The 19,038-nt window shown below is 49.6% G+C and overlaps 1 protein-coding gene across 2 annotated transcripts in view; it reads left to right on the top strand.

Annotated features, from left to right (window-relative positions):
- Positions 1-19,038, top strand: part of LOC140408873 (uncharacterized) — a 98,371-nt gene that overhangs the window by 61,503 nt on the left and 17,830 nt on the right. Inside the window, exon 2 of one of the 2 annotated variants that reach the window (XM_072496688.1) lies at positions 2,850-2,942. The exons of the other annotated variant lie outside the window; for it this stretch is intronic. Within the exon in view, the coding sequence (XP_072352789.1) occupies positions 2,850-2,942 (93 nt within the window). The remainder of the gene's footprint in view (positions 1-2,849; positions 2,943-19,038) is intronic. 2 annotated transcript variants of the gene reach the window in all.

Raw genomic sequence — 19,038 nt, forward strand, 5'->3', positions numbered from 1 at the left:
AATAACAAGAGCCCAAAAAACAGAAAACCCTTTTCAAAGGAGTGGCCCAGCGACAGCACTCAAGACCTGGTATGATTGCTCCTATTTCCTTTCCAAAACAGCAGGTTTGAATTCTGCCAGAAAACAGTCATTTCTTTTCAAGTTATCAAGCAGTCTGTAATCAGCTTTTAAAATGCAGAGAGAGAAAAATCCTTCTCTCAGCCTGTGCAGAACAATACCAGTTCAAACTCAAAGCGAAAGTAAAACAAACTCCCAGGGCCACAGCCCAGCTCCACCCACACAATGACATCACTGAAGCCATGTGATAAGACAAAAACATTTCTTAAATGGACACTCCCATGACAATTCATTGGGCGGGATTCTCTAATCCCGTGGCAGAATGTCCACGTCGTCGTAAACGCCATCGCGTTTTGCAATGACGTGAACGCGTCGCTGCCAGGACTAATTCTGGCCCCTACAGGGGGCCAGCATGGCGCTGGAGTGGAAATGTGCGCAGTGGGATCCGCGCATGCTCAGTGGCGCCGGCGCCAACGCGTGCATGCGCAGTGGCCTCCTTCAATGCGCCGGCCCCGACGCAACGTGGCGCCGGGCTACAGGGGCCGGCGCGTAGGAAAGGAGACCTCCAGCCAGAGAGGCTGACCCACCGATCTGTGGGCCCTGATCGTGGGCCAGGTCACATCGGAGGCCCCCAGGGGGTCGGATCCCCCCCTCCCCCTCCCACAGGCCGCCACTCGACCCTTCAATGCCGAGTCCCACCGGCTCAGAGCAAGTTAGAACGGCGCCGGCAGGACTAGTTTTTTTCTTACGGCTGCTCAGCCCACCCGGGCCGGAGAATCACGGGGGGGCCACTCTGCGGAGAATCACGTGCCGGCGTTGGGGCGGGTTGGCCCGGTCGCGGGGATTCTCCGGCCTGGCCCAGGACTGGGAGAATCCCGCCCACTATTTCTAGAGCCACCTCCATAAGTACTTTGGCATTGAGATTATCAGGCCATGAGGATTTATCAGCCTTCAATCCATCAATTTTCCCAACACCATTTCTCTACTAATATTGATCTCCTTCAGTTTCCCCTTTGCACTAAACCCTGCGTTCCCCAACATTTCTGGTATCTGATTTGTGAAGACAGAACCAAAGTATATGTTAGTTGTTCAGCCATTCCTTTGTCCCATATAATACATTCCTCTATTTCTGACTGTAAGGGACCTACATTTGTCTTCAGCAATCTTTTTCTCTTCATGTAACTATAGAAACTTTTACAGTCAGTGTTTAGGTTGTCTGCAAGCTTAATCTTGCACTCTATTTTCCCCTTCTTAATCAATCCCTTGGTCCTTCTTTGCTGAATTCTAAAATGTCCCAATCCTCAGATCTGTTGTTTATCTTGGCTAATTTGTATGCTTCTTCCTTGAATCGAATCCTATCTCTAATTTTCCTTGTAAGCTATGGATTAGCCACCTTTCCTGTTTTAAGATGTGCCAGACAGAAATAAACAATTGTTGCAGTGCACCCATGCACTCCTTGAATGTTTGCCATTGCCTATCCAATGTCATCCCGTTAAGTAACGTTTCCTAATCTATCATAGCCAACTTGCACCTCATACCATCGTAGTTCATTCTATCAAGATTCAGGACCCTACTCTCAGAATCAGCTACTTCACTCTCCATCAGAAAGTGAGACATGTCCCTCACTGCCTTGGGCATGTTATTCTGTGACTGTGTCGTGCCCCTCAGCTACTCGCACATGTCCCTTTATGTTTGGTTATGGTCCCTCAGCATCTGGCGAATGATTTTGATGCCCTCAGTCATGACTCTTTGTGAATGGGTCAATCTCTAAAGTCCATCTGCGCCCGGGACATGTCTCCTATAGCTGGACTCTTCTGTCTTGCGCCATAGCCATCAAGGGCACAGTGTGCCCCAAGCCTTGGATGTCCTGACCAATGGATCTGATGTCTTGCCCAGTCCTTTCACAGCGGATGCCCCCTATCACTGTTGGCCTCAGTGTCATGCATTGTCGCCACCATCTCCTGCACCTGATAGCGACTGGACTGCTCCAGCTGGAGCTGGCGCTGTAAAGTTGCTGACATCTCCCCCTTATTATCTGTAGATAATAATACTCTTCATTAGTCTCACAAGTAGGCATGACGTTGTGAAAAGCCCCTAGTCGCCGCACTTCGGCACCTGTTCGGGTACACAGAGGGAGAATTCAGAATGTCCAATTCACCTGACAAGCACATCTTTTGGGACTTGTGGGAGGAAACCAGGATACCCGGAGGAAACCCATGCAGACACAGGGAGAATGTGCAGACTCTGCACAGGCAGTGACCCAAGTGGAAATCGAACCCGGGTACTTGGCGCTGTGAAGTAACAGTGCTAACCACTGTGCTACCATGCCGCAATCCTGGTTCTGTGTCTCCATCTGCAACAATGACGGGATCACCTTTTCCAGAAACGCAACATCTGTCTGGGTGACAGCTGTTCCCTGGGATCAAACAACTCTCCAACTATCTGCTCTCTTGGGAGTCCGTGCCTCCACCTGATGTGCTGCAGCGTATGTGTGGTACTCAACAGAGGATGACCCAGGAGCTTGTTCGCTAACATTACCCACCGAGGTGATAGTCTCTGCAATGGTAGATGGTGCATATGACAGCTGTGTCGAACTTTGGTGTCTTCCCTGGAATGGTGCTCTGGGGAGTTCTGAGGGTATGCAGAGGGACCAGCGACCCCAGATGGCCACGCCCCGTCTTTTGCGGATCCTGTAAGACAAAAGACACAGGGTGAGAACTTGGGAAGGAATGGTCTGTGGGAGATGTGTCACTCGCTTGCTATCAGGTAATTTTTCAAAAATGTGTTCACAGGATGTGGGCGTCGTTGGCTGGGCCAGCATTTATTGCCCATCCCTGAGTCAACCACATTGCTGTGTGTCTGGAGTCACATGTAGGCCAGATCAGGTAAGGACGACAGATTTCCTTTCCCTAAAGGACATTCGTGAACCAGATGAGTTTTCGCGACAATCAACAATGGTTTCATGGACATCTTTAGACTTCCAATTCCAGATGTTTTTCTGCGTTACATTGGTCCCTCACTTGTTTGGCACATGCCAAACTCCATTCCAGCTACTCCCTTCACCTTGATCTCCCCCATGAGTTGCAGGACCCTTCTGAAGGGGTGTGGACCCGAATATCTGGATCCCCATCCGTCTTCTGGCACTCCAGGCGATTATGGCGCGCTTTGGCCTTGGTGACACAGACAAGACATTGTGTGATGCTGGGACACACATTTGATGGGGATTTGTAGCTGGCGAGATGTGTGTGCAAGGCTCCTGGCCAAAGAGGGCAATACATGTATTAGGGGTTCGTGGAGTGTGGGTTGTAAGGGAGATACAGGAGGTTTGGGAGTTATTGCCCTCCAGTTGATTGGAGGTAGATGTGAGGAATGTGGCACAGATGTGATGCCAGGGACACACAGGTGGTTACTCAAGTGAGCTGATCAAAGCATGTCGTTCATCTCCTTACTGTATTGCATGACTCTTTTTGAGGCTGCTCGCACTCACAGCCTCTGTCACGTGATCTGAGGCCTTGTTCAGTACAGTGGGCTTGAGTCTCCATCTCACCCTGTGGAAGAGGGTGTCCCTCCACTCCTCAACTGCATCCAGATTATGTTAATGAGATAATGATGTTCATGATGGCCTAAATTCTCCGTTTTGGGAGACTAAGTGGGTTGCTTGATCCCAGGGAACAGCAGTCGCCCAGACAGATGTTGCGCTTCTTGAAAAGATGATCCCGTGATTGTTGCAGATGGAGAAGCGGAGCCAGGGTTGTGGCATGGTAGCGCAGTGGTTAGCACTGTTGCTTCACAGCATCCAGAAACCTTGGAGCAGGTCTTTTAGCAGCCATCTTCTTGGCTGGAACGACAGTCTGTGCTGAATGAAGCGTTTAAAACCTGCTCCAGCCTGTTTGGGTCTGAACATGACTCCCGATGCCAGCGAATGGGACACGTGCCAGGACTAAACTCGGGTGGGCTGCATGTGGGCTGCTGCTGGCCCATTGACATGACATGAATTGCTCCTCGCCGGCGCTGCTTGCAGCAGCATGCAGTTACTGTGATTCAACACTGGCGGCAGCACTTGGTCCCCCAGAATGGAGAATCTAGGCCACCATTAACATCGTTATCTCATTAACAAAACCATGAACTCTTTACTCCACGAGTTAGTGAATGCATGAATGCATCTTCAAAAGACACATCCTACAGACTGTACTATTAGCCTCATGCAGTGCTCAAATCACGATGGCTCGATCACCCATCTACCAGTAATCGCTATCAATCAGGGCTCATACCTAACAGGTGCATGCTTTACTACATGCAACATACTTAGCATGGCTGCAAGCTTCATATTCGCTTCACACACTGCTAACTTACAATCATGACAGCTACATGCCCCAAACATAATACATTATACCTCCTCCTCTTCACTTTAACAGCAACTTGCACTATTTTGCATGACCTCTGTTCATTCCCTAAGTCATGTTTGATTCCAAAAGGAAGACCTACTTCTGCAATCATGTGTGGGAGTAATAAATTTGTGCACAAGCCTTGAAGTCACCTAAAAGTCTTTCTGGCTCCTGCCTCACCACTCTCTGTAGACTTATGAAACTTGAAGCAACTGTCGAAAGCAGCAAAAAAAAGTCATAGCAATAGCCAAAAGAAGTCAACTGGAAATTGTGGTGTTGGGTGCTCTGGTGCACAGATGAGCCAACACAGTTGTATGTGGTACAACTCTATTTTATTATAACTCTTATAATACAGTTCGTTCTGGATACTCTGCACGTGTTGTCTCCCTGAGTGTCTCTGGCAATAGCTGTGTCCTGGTTCTCCTCTGCAGCTCTTACTGACCACCAGGGGTCGTGTCTGTGTTTTATATCTTTCTGTCATTGGTTGTGGTGTTGTGTGTTCTGATTTGTCTGTTGGTGTGTCTATCATGATGTGTGTGTTTGAATATCATGACATCCCCCCTTTTTACAAAGACAAGTGCCTACGTGGTTATAAATATAATTGTGTCGTGAGTGCATCTAAGAGTGTGCGTTTGTGTTGTGTACAGCGTGTGTTTATGACGTAACTATTTACATGGGGCGATGTCGGGTGCGTCACACTAACAAGGTTGTACCATAACAAAACTTGGATGCGAGAGAAAAAAAAAAACTTGAACATTGGTCCGGTCAGACGATATCTGGAACAATAAACAACAACAGGTTATAATACAGAAGTGTTTGACTTTTTGAACGTATTAACAGCATTATAAGTCCAGTCTAATGGGTGACCGCCTCAAGAATGGGCTGGTCCTCAAGCCGGTTCAGCTGTGGAGATTTGGGGTCACACTGGTTCACCTTGGGCTGTTGGAGGTGATGCTGTTGCCGAAGTCTCTACTTTACCATTTGTTGTACTTCATGCAGTGCTTGGTTTTTTTCATTCTTGCAAATATAACATTCAACATCTTTGTTAGTGGTGCCCTGGCTGTGGTTTGGTTCTGGTGGCGATGGAAGGGGCATGATCCGTGGCATCTCCACGAAGTCATCCTTGGGAACCAGTGGAGGATCCGGCGTGTGCGTACGGTGCAGTTGCGAGCGTGGAAGGCGGCACAAAGCCCGCTGATTGCGCCTACGCACCAATCCATCCGCCCTGCATGCCAGGAACAAGGTGGAGTCTGTTTTCTTTTTATGTTTGTGGTGGACGGCATCTTGTAGCCGATGGGTCGTTGCCATCGAAGTAGCACCATCACTAATATCATGCAAGGCGATGACTGTGCCAGATGTGGAAGTTGGCCAAGACCGTGTACGCTGGTTCCGGCCTTCTGCTGTGCCGGAAGGGCGACTCCGCAGAGAAACGTCGAAGCATGTCGCCTTGGAGAGAGAATTGTTGCTCGCATCAACGTCTGGCGATGGCGCGAATTGGTGTGTCCATCTTGGACCGCCGGTGCTGGTTGTCACTGCCGACCCAGTGGGACTGCCACGCGATCCATTCCCTGTCGCCGTGGCATCTGCCGTCACCCTGAGCGTGCCATCACCGAGGCCGCGACACCGCCCGTCCGGAGCAAGGTCTGGCGTGCGCAAATCAGAGTCGGCGCTTGGCTGCTCCCCATCTGGAGTCCGGTCTGCCTTCCGCCGATGCCCCCCGTCCGGAGTCCCAACAGGTTCACTGGAGGCAGCCGAGATTCCCTGAAGCTGCACTTCTGGAGTCGGAACATGCAGGAATGCACCAACCAGTGGAGAGGCTCGAGCCATCGAGGGTGGAAGCGGTGCGCCGCCACCGCAGTCGTCAGTGGTCCCACCGTGATCGTTGAGTGCCTCGGTACGCACTAGGCGAGGTCTGTCACCTTGCACCTTTTGCATGGGAAGTGGGATGCTGTCGTCACTCGTCTCACATCCCGTGGATAGGTCGTCATTAGCAGCTTGCTGTTCACTAGGGTTGGGTAAATTGTCAGAGTTTTCATCTGGTGGTGCACACCATGTCGGTGGACTGTCATTGTCTTGCCATTGTCCTTCATTTGGGCTTTTCTTCTTTGGAACTTTAAATCTTCCCCCAGACATTGCAGAACCTTGTTTATTACCCCCAAATTCTCCCATATGTATGGTCTCGAATATAGGATGCACTGTTTCTATCGACATTGTACCATTTTCCAAAGAACATTCCGTTTCACTTTTCTTCTCAGGTACCTCATATGTAACTTTGTTTAATGTACATGCCTTCATGGTCTCTGGGTCTGATTTTGCTGGGACTGGCATGGTCACGGTCTCTCTTTTACTGTTCTCAATTGCCCACATTATACTCCCCATACATAACTGCTTAATCACTGGGGTTAGTGTGGTACAATGGACAATCGGGTCGACCTTATCTGCATCTTCACCATTAGTGGAAAGCACACTTGGTTCACTTGAAACTGCTGTGGGTTTTAAATTCGTTATCTGGCTACTCGATGTCGGTGTCCTCAGGATTCTTGCTCCAATGTTCTGCTCAATAATCAGTGGAGTGTGTATAGGTTCAATGCAATTAATGTTCCCCTCCAGGTTTGAAGAGTCATTACTGACTAACTGCTGGTCTCCGAAGTTGGGATTTTGCGGCATTGTGTTGAAGGGAGACATTTGTCCCTGCTGTAGATATGATTCAGGTTGTGTTATTTCCATTACCTGAGGATCAATGTCTTGTCCGTTTTTTCGATCCGTACTAAAACACTGGCAATTCTCAGTCTGCTCCTTGCAAGTTAAACATTCAATTAATTTCGTTAGCAAATCCTCAGCATCCTTCTGTGGCCGTGCAGCATTATTAATCTCTGTTCGGCTACAATGATCCTGAAGGTCAGCGCATAAACCTTTTTTCTTCGGGCTTGGACGAGGCGATTCCTTTGGCTTGTCTTCAGTTGGGCTTGAACAGTCTTCAGCGCTGTGCCCTTTATTGTAGCATGAGAGACCGTCATGGTCATGCTGCTGTGTAGTGGAGCATGGTAGGCTGTTATATCCTTCTTGCTGTTCACGGGAGCATGGCAGACTTGCATCGTCTGCCGCTGGTTGGTCAGGAGAGGTTGCTAGACCCTCATGGTCTTGTTCCTGCAAGGACTGCGCTCTGGAGTCTTGCGTTCCTTCCATCGTGGAGTCCGTCCACGAGCTCTCTGTGGAGGCTTGTGACACTGGAGTCACTTCTTGTTCGTGCAAGGACTGCGCTCTGGAGTCTTGCGTTGCTTCTATCGTGGAGGCTGTCCACGAGCTCTCTGTGGAGGCTTGTGACACTGGAGTCACTTCTTGTTCGTGCAAGGACTGCGCTCTGGAGTCTTGCATTTCTGCAATTGTGGAGTCTGTCCACGAGCTTGCTGTGGAAGCTTGTGACACTGGAGTCACTTCTGGTTCATGCGAGGACTGCACTCTGGAGTCTTGCATGTCTTCTTTCATAGAGTCGGGAACGTTGAGCGGGACGTGGACCACGCTCTGTGTGGCAGCAGGGCACTCTTCGTGTGCTTGCACCGCTCCCTGTCTGTTAATGTCAGGCTGCAGCATCATCCGGTACTGATAAGTTGGAACGTCATATCTGCTGGATTGAAGATCCTCAAATCCGAAAAATGAATCCGCATCTGCGTCGGATTCAATGTGGGGGCCGCCAATGTGCAACACGAAAGGTTCGTCCGAGTCATAGTCATATAGGACCACGGAGCTATCATTGGGCTCGCGAGGTCCGGAAACACTGTAAAAATCGTCATCGAAGTATTCAAGGTCGGAATCATCGGCTTGTGCGTAGGTAACTGCTTGTCGGAGGGTTCTTCGGAGGTTAAATTCATCTCCTGGGTCAATTTGCGGCACTGTGCTGTCATTCCAGGTGAAGGAAGGTTGTTTTACAGCTTTAACAGATTTTTGTTTTTTTGATTTGGGACGTTTCCCTTTTAAATTGGATTTGGGACATTTCCTTTTTAAATTGATCCAGTCTTGGGCCTCTGACATCCTGACGCTCGGTATGTAGCATGTAGGAAGCGACTGCGCATGCTCAGATCGCTGTTCCTTTACCGATGGCCGTTTTCTTGACTGCGCATGCGCAGCATCTCGCGCATGCGCAAACGAAACTTCCGGTTCTGCGCACTTCTCGCGCAACTGTGCTAGCGTTATACCTTTAGCAAGATGGCCGCCGACCTCGACCCAGCCTTTTCTCAGGCCCGGGATTTCGGGCTCCGGGATCCCAGCCACGAGGTGAGTACTGCAGCTTTTCTTACCTTTAAGTCCCCATTGGATTGCGTATTCTTCACAGTACTTGGCGAATTTGCCCATGACTGCCTGGTAATCGTGCCTTTGCTGCCTCCTGAAGAACCTGAACCTTCTGAACATTGCTCTTGCCCTTGCACCGGCGACGGTGAGGAGAAATTCAATTTTTTCCTTATCATCCAGGTCCTTGAGTTCAGCTGCCGCCAGGAACAACTCGAACATTTGCCGGAATCGCCGCCAGTTTTCGTGGAGGTCGCCGTCGCACTGGAGCGCCTGCGGAACTGGGAGCTTGTACATCATGCCTGGGCACTGCTGGTTGTCTCTGTACACTGAGGTATGCCGGCAGGTATCGATCCACTCCTGTACCATGTGGTGTTGGGTGCTCTGGTGCACAGATGAGCCAACACAGTTGTATGTGGTACAACTCTATTTTATTATAACTCTTATAATACAGTTCGTTCTGGATACTCTGCACGTGCTGTCTCCCTGAGTGTCTCTGGCAATAGCTGTGTCCTGGTTCTCCTCTGCAGCTCTTACTGACCACCAGGGGTCGTGTCTGTGCTTTTATATCTTTCTGTCATTGGTTGTGGTGTTGTGTGTTCTGATTTGTCTGTTGGTGTGTCTATCATGATGTGTGTGTTTGAATATCATGACAGAAATGATCCATTAATTAGTTGATATCTTTAAATAGCATGCGGGGAGGGCTTGTTCCTGCTGCATAACATGTGTTATGAACCATGCTGATGTTAAATGCAAGGGTATCACAAAACCCAGAAGGCTAACTTAGAACAGTGACTCTTTGTGGTATGTGTTTTTGTTCTGGTATAATGTGAGGAATGGTGTGCAACCCATGGAACCTGAAACCATTGAATCCCTCCAGTGCAGAAGGAGGCCATTCAGCCCACTGGATCTGCACTGACCCTCTGAAAGAGCACCTACCTAGGCCCAATCCCCCGCCCTATCCCTCTAACCTCATCTAACCTGCACATCTTTGGACACAAAGGGATAATTTTAGCATGGCCAGTCCACCTAACCTGCATGTAAAAGCAAAATACTGCCGATGTTGGAACCTGAAATAAGACAGAAAATACTGGACTATCTCACCAGGTCTGACAGGGTCTGTGAAGAGAGAATAGAGCTATCTGGAAGACTCTTTGTCAAAGCTCTTAACCCGCACATCTTTGGCTGGTGGGAGGAAACCAGAGTATCCAGACTAAACCCATGCAAAAACAGGTAGGAAGTGCAAACTTCACACAGACAGTCATCCAAGGCAGGATTGAACGCAGATCCCTGGAGTTACGAGGCAGCAGTGCTAATCACTGTGCCACTGTGTCGCCGCACCCAGTGAGGAACAGGTCAGTCATTTAAAAGAAAAACAAAAGCACACATGACAAGAGGATTATAATACACAATCACACATAAGTAGACATGAAATTATCCCTTGGTCCCAAAACTACCTACATTTACCTGAACTCTGAGACACCCATTTTCACAAGTAATATCCAATTTTAAATAACTTTATGAGCTAAATCCAGCAAGTATCACAACCAGGCTAAGGTGGCCACGTCTTGGAAAAAGTCTTGAAAGAAGTTCATCACTCAGGACCACAAATGTTTTGAGCAGTTTTGCACCCAGCACATTTTCACAGTGCAATATTTGGTTATAGTTTTATGTTTTGATAGTTAACATATCTTATATCACAGACAAAAATGTTGCTCGCAATGAGGCCTTAATTTCACAAGAGCGGGTTTTCTTACTGCAATACATGTGTCCTGATTTATCGCAGAAAGCTACTTGTTGCTTTCTGAATAATTTCAAAAGCTTTCAGTATTAATGGAGGAAGAAACTAAAATTGGGCAGGGTGGAAAATGGGGCTGGATTCTCCGGTAGGCGACACCGAAATTGTGTTAGGCAATCGGCCGAAGAATCACAATTCCCAACCAGTCAGGGCAGTGCCGCTTTTGCGATGCTCCGCCCCCTCCAAAGTGGCATATCGATGGCCTCAGGTCACTGCAGGGGGCGAGGGGCAGCAGGATAGCATAGTGGTTAGCACAGTTGCTTCAGAACTCCAGGGTCCCAGGTTTGATTCCCGGCTTGGATCACTGTCTGTGCGGAGTCTGCACATTCTTCCCGTATCTGCATGGGTTTCCTCCGGGTGCACCGGTTTCCTTCCACAGTCCAAAGATGTGCAGGTTAGGTGGATTGGCCATGCTAAATTGCCCTCAAGTGTACAAAAAAGGTTAGGTGAGGATACTGGGTTACTGGTATAGGGTGGAGGTATGGGCTTGGGTAGGGTGCTTTGCAAGAGACCTGGGTGTGCTAGTGCATGAGTCGCAAAAAGTTGTTTTACAGGTGATTAAGAAGGCAAATGGAATTTTGTCCTTCATTGCTAGAGGGATGGAGTTTAAGACTAGGGAGGTTATGCTGCAATTGTATAAGGTGTTAGTGAGGCCACACCTGGAGTATTGTATTCAGTTTTGGTCTCCTTACTTGAGAAAGGACGTACTGGCACTGGAGGGTGTGCAGAGGAGATTCACTAGGTTAATCCCAGAGCTGAAGGGGTTGGATTATGAGGAGAAGTTGAGTAGACTGGGACTGTACTCATTGGAATTTAGAAGGATAAGGGGGGGGATCTTATAGAAACATATCAGATTATGAAGGGAATAGATAGGATAGATGCAGGCAGGTTGTTTCCACTGGCGGGTGAAAGCAGAACTAGGGGGCATAGCCTCAAAATAAGGGGAAGTAGATTTAGGACTGAGTTTAGGAGGAACTTGTTCACCCAAAGGGTTGTGAATCTATGGAATTCCTTGCCCAGTGAAGGAGAAGAGGCTCCTTCATTAAATGTTTTTAAGATAAAGATAGATAGTTTTGGAAAGAATAAAGGGATTAAGGGTTATGGTATTTGGGCCGGAAAGTGGAGCTGAGTCCACAAAAGATCAGCCATGATCTCATTGAATGGTGGAGCAGGTTCGAGGGGCCAGGTGGCCTACTCCTGCTTCTAGTTCTTATGTTCTTATGTTCCAAGGGCCGGTGCAGAATCGATGGGCTGAATGGCCTCCTTCTGCGCTGTAAATTCAATAATTCTATTAATCCCTGAGGCCCGCCTTCCCGATGCTCCGCCCCCAACTGACCGAGTTCCCGGCGGCGTCGGTCACGTGCAGTCTCACCCGTCGGGAACTCGGCATGGTGGCTGCGGACTCAGTCCAGCACAGCCACAGTAGGGGGAGGGCCGATCTGCAGGCAGGGGGTCATTATCAGGGGCTGGGGGCACTGTGGCGTGGTGGTCCGGGGCACGCGCGCCGGCCAAAGGGGAAGACTATTTTGCGGGCCAGGTCTGCCAGCAGCCGCCACCATGTAGCATGGCGCAGCCGCTGCAGTTTGCCGCTGCGCGCATGCACAACCACAGTCCTGGGTGCTCTACGCTGCCGGCATGCTAGACCCCGGCCAAACGGAGGATCAGTAGCCGTTTTATGCTATTTTTTCTGTTGTAAAACGCAACCGTTCCCACGCCGGCATGGGAACATAGCCTCAAAATCGAAGAATCCAGCCCATGATCTTTTCATGTATTATTGTCAAACAATGCAACCAAAATATTTTATCCTATCGTCTTTTATCAGATTTTAAAATATTTCCTTCCTTATTACATTTAGTTTTACCCCTATTTGGATCACTTTTTGTAATTCTAAATTTAATGAGTCACAAGAGAATGGGTAGAGCACCTAGTTTAGACAATTGGAAAGACTTCATTCTCCTGCGGAGACCAGATTCAATTTCCATCTAGGAGAAGGAAATAAAGATCTTCTCATGCTGATCATTGTTGACAATTGCAAGTTAATTCAGATGTAGTAGTCTCAATCCACTCCCCAGTGAATATAAAATCCTAGAATAATATTCATTGCTTCCTCCTAATTTAGCACTGGAGTGAATATCTTCATGTGTTGCAGATTCTATCTGTTTACCAGAGGAAACTGGAAAAGGCATTTGAATTCCCATGCGTACCAACAAGGATTATTTAATGCAAGTATTAGAGCAGAGGCTACACACAAAACCTTCATCATAGCCAATGTCCCTAGACATTAAATAGAGCAAGCATAACCATTAGGGAGTCTGAAGTGGAATAATTGGAAAGGAAAAGTCAGACTATATGCTGTTTTCAGATCTATCAGATCGATATAACTTGTTATGCTTAGTCTTCAGGAGTAGCCCTGAGCCAACAATAAACTGAGGTATGCGTTTCTGATCTGAGTGGATGAAATGAAAAATGAAATGAAAATCACTTATTGTCACAAGTAGGCTTCAAATGAAGTTACTGTGAAAAGCCCCTAGTTGCCACATTCTGGCGCCTGTTCGGGGAGGCTGTACGGGAATTGAACCGTGCTGCTGGCCTGCCTTGGTCTGCTTTAAAAGCCAGCTCTTTAGGCAGGAAGAAAATTAAGGCGTCACAGGTACAGTATGGATAGAGTGAGTTTACTTTTCTTTTAAATGTTAAAAGCTAAAGTAAATAAATTAAGTTAATCAATTCCGTGAGAGAACATTTTGAAAGAGACTGGGTGAGACAATGGAGAGATCAAAAAGAAATAACATATTTAAGGAGGTACTGAAACCTATGTGGGTAGTTGTTTTAGATCACAGCAGAAAGCAGGAATCACTGGCCAACTCTCAGTAAGCAGTGTGAATGAAGTCAGATCGAAAAAAAAACAGTTGCTGTTAACCTGAGAGGACACCCCAAGGGAAATTAAAGGCAATGTGTGGTAAAAAGAATTACTGGACTTTTATAGATTTAAAAATCTATAAGAAGTTGCTCAATAGATACTGGGAAGGTTAGCTCTGGAGGTAGGTAAATTAAGATTGTGTGGAATTTGGTGTTGGGTGCTCTGCTACACAGACGAACCAACACGGTTGCTAATGGTACAACTCAGTTTTATTACAAACATATATTTACAGTGATAAACTGGTTCCTGAGGTTCGATCATAACCCTTGAATCTATGGACCTATTCCTAACACTATCTTGGAGTGGTGGATGTCTGAGTGGCTTGCTGTGAGCTCTGTGCCCTGAGCTGTCTCCTGCTGGAATGAACGGGAAGTGTTGTGTTCCCTGTTTTGTAGTGTGTCTGCTCTTGCCTGTGATTGGCTGTGGTGTTGTGTGTGTGTTGATTGGTCCGTTGATCTGTCCATCAGTATGTATGTCTGTTTGCACCATGATGTTTACCTGAATATCATGACATCCCCTTTTTTACAAGAACATGTGCCTATGTGGTTATAAATAGAGATGTGTACTGAGTGCAGCTGAATGTGTGTGTGTGCAATATCTACAGCATGTACATGGGGCTAAACTATATACAAGGGGCGATGTCGGGTGCGACACAGCAACGAGGTTGTACCATAAACAAAGGACAGGGAAATGTTGAACGACAAAACAAATTCCTGTAACGACAAGGAAGAGCAGAAACATATTAACACAGTGGCAGTATGAGTTCAATGTACAAACAGGCTCATAAGTCCAGTCTAGTAGGTGGGCGACGAATTCGGGTTGACCGCCTCAAGGGTGGGTCAGGATCCACCGGCTGAGGAATGGGCCTGGCCACAGGTGACGCCGGAAGGGGCATGGTGGCAGGAAACTCCACGAAGTCGACATCAGGAAGAACAGGAGGGCATGGTACCGGTGTAAGTTCCCGTAGCGAGCGTGGAAGTACGCGAAGAGCCCGGCGATTGCACCTGCGAATGGATCCATCAGGCATGCAAACCAGGAACGAGCGGGGAGCCACGCGCTGGAGAACTTCGGCAGGTGCTGACCAGCCACCTTCTGGTAGGTGGATGCGGATGTCGTCTCCAGGGGCCAGGGCGGGAAGATCAGTTCCCCGTGTGCCATATGCCATCTTCTGGCGAACGCGCTGCCGTCGCATCCTGTGCAGTACCGGAGCATGGTTGGTTGTGGGTACCAGAATGGATGGCACAGTGGTCCTGAGGGCGCGACCCATCAACAGCTGGACTGGTGAGAGGCCAGTGGCTAGTGGGGCCGAGCGATAGGCCAGCAAGGCTAGGCAGAAATCCAATCCTGCAGCAGCAGCCTTACATAGGAGCCGCTTGACGATGTGAACGCCCTTCTCCGCCTTTCCATTGGACTGGGGAAGCAGAGGGCTGGACGCACGTGTGTGAAGCCATACGAAGCAACAAAGGAATACCATTCCTGGCTGGCAAAACAAGGCCCATTGTCCGACATGACAGTAATCGGAATGCCGTGGCGAGCGAAGGTGTCTTTGCAGGCCCTTATGACAGCGGACGATGTCAAATCGTGCAGGCGTATGACCTCTGGATAGTTTGAAAAGTAATCAATGACGATTACATAGTCCCTGTCGAGCGCGTGAAAAAGGTCCACACCCACCTTCGCCCAGGGGGACGTCACCAGCTCATGGGGCTGAAGCGTCTCAGGAGGTTGCGCCGTCTGAAACCTTTGGCAGGTGGGGCAGTTGATCACTGATGCCCGGCCAGTACACAGCTTCTCGGGCCCTCCGTCTGCACTTCTTGACCCCCAGATGGCCTTTGTGTAGTTGGTCGAGGACCAGCTTGTGCATGCTGTGTGGAATCACAATCCGGTCCAGCTTTAGAAGGACACCATCAATGACGGCTAAGTCGTTCCGGACATTGTAGAACTGCGGGCACTGCCCTTTGAGCCACCCTCCCGTCATGTGGCGCATCAGCCGTTGTAGAAGGGGGTCAGCCGCAGTCTCCCGGCGAATACGGGCCAGACTGGAGTCATCGGCTGGCAGATTTGCCGATGTGAAGGCCACCTGTGCTTCGACCTGACAGACGAACCCCTCCGAGTCGGGCGGTGTGCTCACTGCTCTAGATTGGGCATCCGCAATGATAACGTCCTTTCCCGGGGTGTAGACCAGTTGGAAGTCGTACCTCCTGAGTTTAAGTAGGATGCGCTGGAGGCGAGGGGTCATCTCGTTCAGGTCCTTATTTATGATGCTGACCAGGGGGCGATGGTCAGTCTCAGCGGTAAACAGGAGGAGACCATACACCTAGTCATGGTTAGCAAACCCAGGCACTCCTTTTCGATCTGCACGTAGCGCTGTTCTGTGGGGGTCATGGCCCGCGAGGCATAGGCGACTGGGGCCCATGATGCAGTGTCATCCCGCTGTATGAGTACCGCCCCAATGGCGGACTGGCTGGCACCAGTCGAAATTTTAGTGTCACGAGATGTGTCGAAAAACGCCAATACAGGGGCTGTGGTGCGCTTAAGAGCTCCTCCCATTCCTTCTGGTGTGTGGGCAGCCACTGGAACTCCGTGGACTTCTTGACGAGGTGGCGCAGAGCCGTCGTGTGGGAGGCAAGGTTGGGAATGAACTTCCCCAGGAAGTTGACCATGCCTAGGAAGCGTAACACTGCTTTCTTGTCTGCCGGCTGCGGCATGGCTGTGATGGCACTCACCGTGTCTGCATCCGGACGGACCCCTGACCAGGATATGTGGTCCCCCAGAAACTTCAGATCGGTTTGGCCGAAAGAACACTTGGCTCGGTTGAGGCGCAGGCCGTTTTCCCGTATGCGCGCAAAGACGCGCTGGAGACGATTGATATACTCCTGTGGTGTGGTGGACCAGATGATGATGTCGTCCACGTAGTCGCGCACCCCTTCGATGCCCTCCATCATCTGTTGTATGATCCTGCGAAAGACCTCGGATGCCAAGATGATGCCAAATGGCATTCTGTTATAGCAGAACCTGCCGAAAGGGGTGTTGAAGGTGCACAGCTTTCGGCTGGACTGATCCAGTTGGATCTGCCAAAAACCATTCGAGCATCCAGTTTTGTGAAGATTTTAGCCCGGGCCATTTCGCTCGTGATCTCTTCCCGTTTGGGTTTGGGGTAGTGTTCCCTCATTACGTTGTTTTTGAGGTCTTTTTGATCAACGCAGATCCGGAGCTCACCGGGAGGTTTCTTAACACACACCATGGAGCTGACCCATGGCGTGGGCTCCGTGAACCGGGATAGCACCCCTTGGTCCTGGAGATCCTGCAGCTGCTGCTTGAGGCTGTCTTTGAGTGGCGCTGGGACCCTGCGAGGTGTGTGATTGACCGGGGTGGCGTCTGGTTTGAGCCGTATTTTGTAGGTGTAGGGCAGTGTTCCCATGCCCTCGAATGCCTCCTGGTTGTGGGCGAGGAGCGATTGGAGCTGTGCCATGAATTCTGCATCTGGGAAGTCAGATGTGCCTTCTGGAGACAGAGCGTGGACCCGTTGCACGAGGTGGAGAACCTTGCACGCCTGTGCGCCTAGCAGGGAGTCCTTTGATGATCCGACTATCTCAAATGAGAGTGTGGCCGTGTGTGTGTTGTGTGTCACCTGGAGCTGGCAGGATCCCATAGCCGGGATAATGTTTCCATTGTAGTCGACCATCTTGCAACGGGATGGCCGAATTGGAGGTCTGACCTTCATGACGTAGAAGGCTGACCATGCTATGGGTTTGGCGGAGGCGCCAGTGTCCAGACGGAATGTTATCAGTGATCGGTTGACCGTTAGGGTGGCACACCATTCATCACCCTGATTGACGCTGTTCACTGGCATCGGCTGGTGGGTCCTGGCTGGAGACATTCGGTTCCCATCAACGACCGCAACACGGAAGGCGTCCCGGTCGTCTGTGTCACTGGTCTGGATATCGTCTGGGCACGACTCGTAGTAAGGTGGCTGAATGGTCCGCACGTCCCTACGAGGCTGTCGGAGTTGGGGAACATTGGCAGGTTGAGCTGCTCGACAGCAGGCAGCGTAGTGGCCCATCTTGCCACAGCGGAGGCATTGTCGGGTTCTTGCCGGACATTGCCGCTCAAAATGTGCGGCTCCGCAATTTGCCGCACGTTGTGATGTCATGGCGTTCGTTGCGCCACTGCGCATGCGCAGTTCGATCTTGCGTCGAGTGCGCCTGCGCATCACGTCCCTCTGTGTCAACGTCTTTTTTGGCGCGCACAAACATGGGAGGCCTCGGAAAGCGTGCGAAATGGCCGCCTTCGTCCGGGCCGCGGGCCAGGAGGAACTCGATCGCCTGGACCCGTTCGGCCTCGTAGGACGCCTGCCTCGGCGATCCAGCCCCGTAGGACCCCTGCCGCGCCGATTCGGCCGCCTGAAATTGGGAGTAGCGGCTAATCGCGTTTTCATGCAGGACACAGGCTTAGCTTACGGAGGCTACGGTGAGACCTTTTAATTTTAGGAGCTGCTGGCGTAGGGCGCCCGAGGTGACCCCAAAAACAATCTGGTCCCGAATCATCGAATCGGAGGTGGTGTCGTAACCGCAGGACTGCGCGAGTATACAGAGGTGTGTAAGGAAAGATTGAAAGGGCTCATCCTTACCCTGCAGGCGCTGCTGAAAGAGATACCTCTCGAAACTCACGTTGACATCGACGTTGAAGTGTTGGTCGAATTTGAGAAGGACCGTCTTGTACTTGGCCTTGTCCTCACCTTCTACGAGCACCAGGGAGTTGTAGACATGGATGGCGTGTTGACCTGCCGTGGAGAGGAGGATGGCGATATTTCTGGTGTCCGAAGCGCTCTCCCTTTCGGTGGCTTCCAGGAACAACTGGAAGCGCTGTTTGAACAGCTTCCAATTGACGCCGAGGTTTCCAGCGATTTGTAATGGCTGCGGCGTGCTGATGGTGTCCATGGCGCCGAAAGGCAGATTCCTGAGGATTCATAGGTCGGTCCCATAGTTACCGGGTTCTAATCCTGGTACTATGATGTGTTGGGTACTCTGTTACACAGACGAACCAACACGGTTGCGAATGGTACAACTCAGTTTTATTACTAACAATATTTACACTGGTAAACTGGTTACTGAGGTTCGATCATTACCCTCGAATCTGTGGACCCATTCCTAACACTATCTTGGAGTGGCACTCAGCACATGGTGGATGTCTGAGTGGCTTGCTGTGAGCTCTGTGCCCTGAGCTGTCTCCTGCTGGAATGCCCAGGAAGTGTTGTGTTCCCTGTTCTGTACTGTGTATGCTCTTGCCTGTGATTGGCTGTGGTGTTGTGTGTGTGTTGATTGGTCCGTTGATCTGTCCATCAGTATGTATGTCTGTTTGCTCCATGATGTTAACCTGAATATCATGACAGAATTGTCATAAAGTATTGATACTGTGTAAAACCATTGCTGTGTTTCAGTGTAATTTATTTTTTCCTCATTTCTTTGTAAACGTTAATTTCACCATAACATCATTACAAGTAATTGCGGACACCATTTCTGGATTTCAACACCTCTCCTCATGCTATATCAAATGAAATGAAATGAAAATCGCTTATTGTCACAAGTAGGCTTCAATGA

The sequence above is a fragment of the Scyliorhinus torazame genome, chromosome 3 (genome assembly GCF_047496885.1).
Source record: "Scyliorhinus torazame isolate Kashiwa2021f chromosome 3, sScyTor2.1, whole genome shotgun sequence".
Lineage (NCBI taxonomy): Eukaryota > Metazoa > Chordata > Chondrichthyes > Carcharhiniformes > Scyliorhinidae > Scyliorhinus > Scyliorhinus torazame.